At 42.4% G+C, this 10545-nt stretch overlaps 1 protein-coding gene across 1 annotated transcript; it reads left to right on the forward strand.

The window, feature by feature from the left end:
- Window positions 1–5740, forward strand: LOC137332301 (protocadherin-10-like). The gene is made up of 2 exons (XM_067996013.1): window positions 1–2570; window positions 5276–5740. Exon 1 carries the CDS (start codon window positions 145–147, stop codon window positions 2563–2565), a length of 2421 nt encoding a protein of 806 aa, XP_067852114.1. The 5' UTR covers window positions 1–144; the 3' UTR covers window positions 2566–2570; window positions 5276–5740.
- Window positions 5741–10545: the final 4805 nt, after the last annotated feature.

A 10545-nucleotide genomic window follows, 5' to 3' on the forward strand; every position in this document is an offset into this window, starting at 1 on the left:
GTCATGTTAAGAAAGACCGCTCATGCCTAGATGTTACGTTTACCGGTTTAATATCGGCATTTTGATGCATCAGACAATCCATTTGGTCGTACAACAAGCCAGATAAAACAAAGGGATTTACGGACATTTTGGTACATTCAAAGAATGATCTTATCCAGAACAATGGCGAATTCACTCAGTCGCGGTTTGTCTTTTATTGTCCTAATGTGTATCTGTGACCTAGTTTTCGGACAAATTCGATACTCGATGCCCGAAGAACTGGAGCCCGGTGCCTTTGTTGGGAGTATCGCCGAAGATATAGGCCTAAGCATTCGGGAAATGACAGCTCGCAAATTTCGGCTGGTCTCTGATGACGGCATGCAATTATTGAAGATAAAGATGGAGAATGGCATTTTAGTTGTGAACGAGAGAATCGACAGGGAAGAACTCTGTAGACAAAGCTCAACCTGTTCTATTTCTTACGACGTAGCGGTAGAAAACCCTTTGGAAATGTACCGCTTTGAAGTGGAGATATTAGATGTAAATGATAACTCGCCCAGTTTTACGAAAAATCGATATTCTTTGCAAATCTCTGAGTTAACAGCAGCCGGAGCGCTTTTCCCTCTGGAGAGTGCGCACGATGCAGACGTGGGTGCAAACACAGTCAATACTTATCAAATCAGCACAAACGAGCACTTCGGCCTGAAGATACACAGCAGAAGTGATGGGAGTAAAATTACAGAATTGCGATTAGAAAAACCCTTAGACCGTGAGCAACAGTCGACCTATCAACTGATACTGACGGCCATTGACGGTGGGATTCCTCACAGATCTGGCACAGCAGAAATCATTATCACTGTACTGGATAGCAATGATAATGCCCCCGTATTCGATCATCAAATATACAGGGTTAACGTAATCGAAAACGCACCTAAAGGAACCTTGGTGATTATAATAAACGGTGCTGATTTAGACGATGGAACAAATGGCGAGGTAAAATATTCTTTAACTGGCCACGTTTCTCAGAGTGTTCGCGAGTTGTTCAAATTGGACCCAGAAACTGGCCAGATTAGACTTCAAGGACAACTAGACTATGAAGAACAAAATGTTTATGAACTTGAGGTACAGGCTGTGGACAATGGTGTCCCCGCATTAGTTGGACGTGCCAAAGTTCTTATTGAATTAATTGATGTTAATGATAATGCCCCGGAAGTAAAGCTGACCTCGTTATCCAGCATGGTACGTGAAGATGCTGCCCTCGGGACTGTAGTCGCTATAATCAGTGTAGTGGATCGCGATTCTGGTGAAAATGGAAATGTCCGGTGTCGGGTACCTGCGAATGTCCCGTTTAAACTTCAGAAGTCTTTGCCGAACCAGTATAAGTTGGTAGTCAGCGAAACACTAGATCGCGAAACCACTCCGCTATACAACGTCTCTATTTCAGCCTGGGATACAGGATCGCCCCCTCTTTCAACAAATAAAACCGTCCTCATTTCGGTTTCTGATATAAATGATAATGCTCCACGGTTTACACAGTCTCCATATAACGTGTTCCTGATGGAGAACAATGCTCCTGGTGCATCGATATATGCTGTTACCGCTTTGGATCCTGATTTGGGCAAGAATGGCAAGGTCTCGTATTCTGTTTTGGAGAGTCGCATGCAAGATATTTTTGCGTCTGGAGACGTTACTGTTAACTTGGAAACTGGGCGCATTTACGCGCTGCGCTCCTTTGACTATGAAAAACTGAAGAATTTCCAGATCAAAATTCAAGCTCATGATGCTGGAGTCCCCTCTCTAAGTAGCACCGCCATCGTGAATGTTATTATCTTGGACCAAAATGACAATGCTCCGTTAATTGTTTCACCTTTACAGCGGAACAGTTCAGCGGCAGTGGGGATTGTGCCTCAGTCAGCATATTCAGGATACTTGCTTACCAAGGTAATTGCTACTGACGCAGATTCCGGACAGAACGCACGACTTTCCTACCAGCTCATAGAAGCTACAGATCGCAGCATTGTTAGTGTGGGATTTTTCTCTGGAGAAATAAGAACAACCCGAAAGTTTAGGGACCAAGATGCCCTTACACAAAGACTTGTAATTTTGGTGAAAGATAATGGGCAGCCGGGCCTCTCCAGTACGGTGACAATTCTCTTTTCAGTCCTGGCCAATTTTACTGAAAATCTCGCTGAGCGACGTAACAGACCCAGAACTCCTGACTATTTTTCAGATCTAAATTTGTTTTTAATCGTAACTTTGGGGTCAACATCCTGTATATTTCTCTTAATAATAACTTTGCTCGTCGCTGTGAAGTGTAAACAAGACAGAAATATTCACAGTTACACTTCCGGAACGTGTTGCTACAGACGGAAGAATCCCACTAATGCCTTTAATCGTAAACATGTCCCAAGAACAACTTTAAATTACAACGAGAATGGTAAAACGCTGCCCATTCGCGAATCGTATAATTATACCGTTTGTCTGTCTCCGGAATCCTCCAAGAGTGATTTCTTATTTTTAAAACCCTGCCATCCGACCTTGCCTCTCGATGATATCAACGTTTGTGACACCAATACAGGAAGATAAGTTAGGTAGCCAATTTATACTGCAATTGACATGCATTCATTTTTCCGAGGTGTGCGTCTATATACAATCGCACAGAGTGAAAGAGAGAAATTTAAATGTATATCTATGGAGATGGATAGTGTAGCACAAGTATTTGTATAAAATGACGCATATAATATAGATGCATTCTCATCAATGTCATTTTGTGATTGTTATTAAAGTTAGCATGGAGACTGCTTTTTCGGTGTTTAATCTGTTTAGTTGAACTGCACAAAAGTCTGATATCGACACCTTCCAATAACACCACGACAGAAAACAGTTCTTTTACGGAGGGCTAGCCTTTGTTTTCTGTAGTATACGTGGTGCTTTGATGCCCTTGGCTTCACTGTTGCTTGTGGTGAAAAGTTTGACATTTTTTCAATTAAATGTCGTCCGTTTAGAAACATTCCGCTATCATTTTAAGTTAAATGTATTGAGCTTCTTTGGAATCTGCCGAGAGAACTATCACATGGTTGATTATCTAAAACTGTGATTGAATTGGAGGAGAAAAGGATCTTTCTATTTGTTGATGCGATCTGGGCATCTCTGGCGGGACAGTACATTTTGTTCTTCCCTAGTTGAGCTGAGATATTTGAAAAAAATATTAATTCTGGGTAATGGGTGTCACTAGCAAGGACAGAATTTATTGCAAATCCCTAGTTTTCCTTTACAAAAAGGTGGTAAGCCTTATTTTTGAACCGTTACGTTTCGTGTGGTGAAGGTACTCCGACAGGGCCGTCAGGTAGGAAGTTCCAGGATTTCCATCCAGCGACCATGAAGGGACCGCGATGTATGTTCAAGTCGGGATGGTGTGCGACCTGGACAGCAATTTGGAGGTGATGGTATTTCCATGCACCTGCTATCCTTATCCTTCTCGTTGGCGAAGGTCGAGGATTGTGAGGTGCTGTCGAAGAAGCCTTGGCGAGATGCTACAGTGCACCCTCTGGATGGCATGCATTGCAGCCATGCTATTGAGTAGAGAATGGGAGTGAGTATTAAGAGTCAATCACAAAGCATAGGATTGGAGTCACATCTGGAGTCACATGGGTTGCAAGTTCGCTTCCAAGATAAAACATTAATTACCGGTTAGATTTTCAAAAGAATCCAGCAGCTTTCACCTAATGTTTGTTGTAATCAGCACACCATACGGATCTCACGTATTTGTTTTCAGTTGCAATGCGTTTTAGATAGTTGTTTTCTGATGAACTTCTATGCTCGCAGATTCATAAACACATACATTTCCTGGAAATTTTGTAAAATACGTCATTACCATCTGCGTCTGTGTTTGGAGGAAGGAACGCCATACTGTCTGGAACTTCTAGCCTGTCTGAAACTTCGCTCTTGTTCTGCCTGTCCTGCAAGAGTGGATGGGATCACCTACATAACATGAAATGCTTCTGAAGAAGCTCCAAGAGGAAGTGTTACCACTAGAATTATGGACAGGCTTTCATCTTGATTTTACTTAAGAATGTAAAAGGTCCCGAAATTTTATCTAAGAGTGCCTGCTCTTTGCCATTTTTTCTGCCAACGCCAACCATTTTACAGTTGTGTTTTCCATTTATAGAAGGGAATTGTTGTCGTCTTGGTAACTGAGTGCAACTTTCGTGGCAAGCATGGAAGAAGTGGTTGAGGGGGCTGTAATTATACGAGTTAATATTCTTTAGTATTTTTCTGATAAAAATCTGAACGTGAATTGGTTTAAATAGCTAGTTGTTCCATCCGTCGTGTTTCATTTTCTGAGGACCGCATTAGCATGATTGGTTAAAAAATAGTTAACGAGAAATTATGGTTTTGTACATTCCTCAGAGTACACTTGAATTTGGCTTGAATCTCCTTGTCCTGCATTTTGTTCCATGATAATGCAATAGAAACCATGCATAGTGAACTCAGACCATAGTGAGACTGTTTAGGGTGTCCCTGTTCATTTGCTGTGCAACTGAACACAACAGCTTTCCAGTTTGCTTACAGTAAGAATCAGCGTGCTAATGTTTAAAGAACAATGAAACACACCACCCGTATCAAACAAAAGTGATGCCTCCACCATAAAAGTAATCTATCTCCTTCTGAACCCAGTAATTATGCTTTTTAAAGAAAGGGTCAGTCTCATCTTCAAGAAAGGGTCAGTCTCAGATTAGAAAGCTTTATGAAGCACACAGTTTCGCATCGGGATCTTGCTTAAAGATGGCTACATTCTTTAATCAGAAGGTTTTTAGGGGGAAGCTAGATAAGTACATTCGAAAAAAAGAATAGAAGGTTATGCTGATCGGGTGAGAGTAAGTGGGGATGGGGAAGAGGCTGGAGTGGAGCTTAAACACCGGCATGGACCAGTTGAGCCGAATGGCCTCTTTCTGTGCTTTACATTCTACCTAATTCTATGTTATTCTATATATCTAAATATGCTTTGAAAGCTATATGACATTTTTTCTGCTCCGTAATCGAAACAGCAAAATCGACTATATGCACCTACACAATACAATTACGGAACGTTATCGGGATATATCAACACTGCAACTGTCTTACCAGGATCATATTTACGTAATAGAAACCTCAAAATTAAAGCTAAAAGAGATCAGCCCGCGCAAGGCCACAAAGAATATTCTCTTTAACCTTTCACGCCTTTAGAAACTTCTGAACGTAGCGTTACGAGAAGGAACTCTGAACTTAACAGTACTTCACTTTAATTTTTCATCAGCGTTTTATTGGAACACAACAAGACTGATGCGGATTCATATAGAAGAGAACAACATTCCCGGATTTTCTGTCGGTCTGCTTCTGCTTTCAATAGATATGATCTTCAATTGTTATACCTGACACCCTGTCCTGGGCAACGAAGGTGAAGTACGATCTGCGTTCATCTTTATATCCAACAACGCTTATACCAGTCTTCCTTTAACAATCAACCACTTAAAGGTTGACCGGCCGAAGTTCACGACCACGACCCTTCTGTACATGAACTCAACACTAATGTTATCGTGACAGCCATAGCCTTGGATGCCAGTTGCTATGCTTCTTTCACGGTGTCATGTCATCAATGCATGTTAAGCGCATGTATTCAACGTGATGGAGATTGATTTGATGGAGAGTTCAACAGAATATTCATCAATTATTTCATATGTGAACAGAAAGTGTAAATAAATTACATGTCCACATTTTTTGATCAGTCTAAATTAAAAGTTACAATACGACCCTTCTTTTCGTTTTGGTTTATAAATCCAACGACCGGTTTATCAGCATACATATTGGAATCATTTGTAAAGGGCTGTAGACTTGAAAAACAATTCAATAGCTTACACCAAAGAGCAAGCGATTATGTTGGTAACACAAACCACAAAATAAGTAATTGGTGAAAGGAAGAAAATGTTGACATATATTTGAAATGTATCGTATTTACATGCCAGAATATTGTTCAGTTGAAAGAAATAATCTTTTAAAACAAATGAGCTTGAAGCGGTTTAAGCATGTGAAATAAGCAATGCATTGTGACCACAGTTTACAAGCAATAGCTGTAGATTAGGAAGAATTTCGTTCAAGATGATCTATTTAATTTTTCAACTGCCTCACGTTAGCGTTCCAAATCCAAACTTAATCCCCCATTCCCTCTGACTCCAAACCTCACAATTAGACACGCGGTATCGTGGTATGTTTCCCAGCGAACAATTAATATTTTTATTGGTCGCAGATAAGCTATCACTTCTGAAGACAGAGCATAACAGCAATAAGGCACTTGTCATAACAAGCCAAACAATTGTAATTGTTTACTCCCGAATAAAATCATACCTGGTAGTAGGCAGTGTATTATATTATTGCATTCTAAACATTTAAACGCAGAAGGGGATCCAGATATTGAGCTGACGTATCAGAAATCATGGACATATTAATGAGGGTATATTATAAATTATTCAACAGTGGGAAACTAACTGAGGATGAAAACGGAGCAGTGTGTATTAATAATTAAATTATTGTTCTAGGAATTTTAAATTTCCAAAAATAAAGTCTAAGACCATCATCACCGGTTGTCAGACCTCCTGTGACTGTCATCAACACCTCATTAAGGCAGGGGCTTTTTATTCATTCTCGGAACGTGGGTGTTGCTGGCAAGGCCGACATTCGTGGCCTACCCCTAAATGCAATGAGAAGGTGATGGTGGGCATTCTTCTTGAAATGCTGCACGTAGCAGTTTGATAGAATTTAATGACTTGCTGGGCCACTTCAAAGGGCAATTAATAGTCAACCATTTTGGTGTGGGACTGCAGTGACATAAAGGCCAGAATGGGTAAGGACGGGAGGTTTTCTTCTCCATAGGACATTAGTGAAACAGTTCACTGTTTGCAACAAAAACCCAACAGCTTCATGGTTACTTTTACTGATGTCAACTTTTTATTTCCAGAGTTGTTAAACTGAATGCAAATTCTCAGTCTGCCATGGTGGGATTTGAACTCATGTTCTATGAATTATTAGCCCAGGCCTCTGGTTAACTGGTACAGTAATATAATTGCGCTACCATAGCTTGGTGGTGTGCTTTGGAATCTCCGTGGCTTCTGTTTCATTGGTTTATTACCTACTTTAGTTGCATTACATTTCTACGGTACTTGGTCACCTCCATATATTGCCAATGGGTTAGCTTGATGCATTCCTCCAGGCGTGCATTTGCCCGACACCGTTGGCACTTTCTGATGGTGGCTAGGTCACTGAACTTCCACCCAGTATGCGACGTTGACTAGTCACAGGTAACACCATCTACTGTCATGGTGGTAGCAGGTTTTAGCACTTGACCTGACACCTTCGATAGGGAATATGTTTGCGATAAAAAGAGTTTTTTGTTGTTCCATATTCCGTATTGCTTTCTCCGTCGATATGTTGCCCCGAAAGCAAGGAGGGGTGCAATACTTGACCTGGAGTCGCTAGGGAAAAGGGAATGAATGTTGTAACTGCAATTTTACAAATTCTGCGGAAAGAAAAGTTGTGCCAGAAAGTTGGCACGTGGCAAATATCACGTCAGCTTGAAGAAAACGTACACCAGTAAAATTTAAAAGAAAATGTCTTCCATAGATCATAAGCACAATTACTTCATTGGCTTCAGGCTTCGCAATTGTTCCGATCCAAAATTCTACACTTGCGGAATGCACTGTTCGGAACGTTCATGGAAATTGTCAGTGTAAGTCTTATTTAGCTTTAAATGGGTTGTAAAAAGGCGAATTATAGATAACTAGTGCGAAATTGCACAGTTATTGATTTCTTTAAAATGGTGCGTCGACCTCAAATCTAAACTGGTTTGTAGCAGTTGAGGGAGTCCTCAGAGTTCAGAAAAGGCATGGAGAGTAGGCCAACAAGGCTTACCAGCACTTTCGTGAATGATTGCAACAGTGCCAGGCCATTTATGAGTGAATTCAGGAAGCTCTTTTTAACACTTGCGGTGGACTAGGGGCCATAATATAAGATGGTCACTAACAAATCCAATAGAGAATTCAGGAGAAAGTAGTTAGAAGGAGGAATTTGCTACCACAAGGAGTAGTTGAGGGGGGAGAAGAGTACTTGACGGGAGGGAACCATTTATAACATCAGCGAGTATGGGGTTGCATGAAGGAGAATTCAATGTGAATGTTTACAAAGGATAAGGTATGAGCAGGTCATATTTGCTTGAAGAGAGCATAAAGTAAGATAGAATAGAAACTGCATAAAGACATGTGCTCAGGCTATGGCAGTGTGGAGCCTGCGGGATTGGTGGTGGCTTTGGCTTGGTGGGCAAGGGTAAAGCAGCAGATCCCAATCATGGTAATAACGAAGTCTATCAGCTCCTCACACTTTTTGTTGGGGATAGGGATGCAGGTAGCAGGGAAAGCAGTAGATAGTGTCGAAAAGAAGGTGGGGGGTTATCTTTGCTCTCCTGGCTGATTTTGGGGTAGTGTGCAGTTCTGGCAAAGGAGATTGTTGCTGGTACGGTGGTATAGTGGTTATGTTACTGGAATAGTAATTCAGAGATCTGAACTAATAATCCGAGAATCATGCGATCAAATCCCGCCACAGCAGTTGGGGTCTTTAAATTCAATTAATTAAATAAAATCAGGAATTAAAATACTAGTATCAGTAATGGTGATCACGAAACTACCGGATTGTCATAAAAGCCCATCTGGTTCACGAATGTCATTTAGGAGAAGGAACGCTGCCATCCTTACCCGGTCTGGCCTATATGTGACTCCAGGCCTACAGCAATGTGATTGATTCTGAAATGGCCGAGCAAGCCACTCAGTTGGAAAATCTCGCTTAAAAAAAAGTCATAATAAGAATAAAACCAGAAGAACCACAAGTCACCAGACACGACAAAGGCAAACCAAGCCCAATCGACCCTGCAAAATCCTCCTCATTAACTTCTGGGGACTTGTGCCAAAATTGGGAGAGCTGTCCCACAGACTAATCATGCAACAGCCTAACATAGCCATACTCACAGAATCATACCCTTAAAGCCAACATCCCAGAATCTTCCATCACTATCCCTGGGTATGTCCTGTCCCACCGGCAGGACAGACTAACCAGAGGTGGTCGTACAGCCAAGAGGGAGTGGCCTTGGGAGTCCTCAACATTGAGTCCGGACCTCATGGCATCAGATCAAACATGGGCAAGGCAGCCTCTTGCTGATTACCACTTACTAGCCTGGCTGAGGTGACGAATCAGTCCTCCTCCATGTTGAGCAGCACTGAGGATATCTAAGGGCACAGAATGTTCACTGGGTGGGTGTCTTCAATGTCCATCACCAAGAGTGCCTCGGTAGCAACAACTGCTGGCCGAGTCCTGAAAAACATAGCTGCCAGACTGGTCCTGCGGCAGGCGGTGAGCAAACCAATACTGAGGGAAAAATCTACTTGACCTCGTCCTCACAAATCTACCTGTTGCAGATGCATCTCTCCATGACAGAAAAGGTAGGAGTGACCACTGCACAGTCCTCGTGGAGACGAAGTCCCGTCTTCGCACTGAGGATACCATCCAACGTGTTGTGTGGCACTACCACTGTGCTAAATGGGATAGATACAGAACAGATCTAGCAGCTCAAAACTGGGTATCCATGAGGCACTGTGGGCCATTAGCAGAATTGTATTCGAGCACAATCTGCAACCTCATGGCCTGGCATATTCCTCACTCTACCATTACGAAAAAGCAAGGGGAGCAACCTTGGTTCAATGTGCAGTGTAGAAGAGCATGCCAGGAGCAGCACGAGTACCTAAAAATGAGGTGCCAACCTGCTGAAGCTACAACTCAGGATAATTTGCATGCTAAACAGCGGAAGCAACATGCTATGGACAGAGCTAAGCGATTCCACAACCAACGGATCAGATCAAAGCTCTGCAGTCCTGCCACATCCAGTCGTGAATGGTGGTGGACAATTAAACAACTAATGGGAAAAGGAGGCTCTGTAAACATTCCCATCCTCAATGATGGCAGAGTCCAGCACGTGAGTGCAAAAGACAAGGCTGAAGCGTTTGCAACCATCTTCAGCCAGAAGTGCCGAGTGAATGACCCATCTCGGCCTCCTCCCGATATCCCCACCATCACAGAAGCCAGTCTTCAACCAATTCGATTCACTCCACGTGATATCAAGAAACGGCTGAGTGCTCTGAATGCAGCAAAGGCTATGCGACCCGACAACATCCCGGATGTAGTGCTCCAGAACTAGCGACACCTCTCGCCAAGCTGTTCCAATACAGCGACAACACTGGTATCTATCCGACAATATGGGAAATTGTCCAGCTATGTACTGTCCACAAAAAGCAGGACAAATCCAATCCGGCCAATTACCCCCTCCATCAATCTACTCTCAATCATCAGCAAAGTGACGGAAGGTGTCGTCGACAGTGGTATCAAGCGGCACTTACTCACCAATAACCTATTCACCGATGCTCAGTTTGTGTTCCACAAGTACCACTCAGCTCCAGACCTCATTACAGCCTCGGTCCAAACATGGACAAAAGA

This window comes from Heptranchias perlo, chromosome 14 (genome assembly GCF_035084215.1).
Source record: "Heptranchias perlo isolate sHepPer1 chromosome 14, sHepPer1.hap1, whole genome shotgun sequence".
NCBI lineage: Eukaryota > Metazoa > Chordata > Chondrichthyes > Hexanchiformes > Hexanchidae > Heptranchias > Heptranchias perlo.

Excerpts from the sequence above, each read along its gene's own strand:
- LOC137332301 (XM_067996013.1), top strand. The coding sequence starts at position 145 with ATGATCTTATCCAGAACAATGGCGAATTCACTCAGTCGCGGTTTGTCT.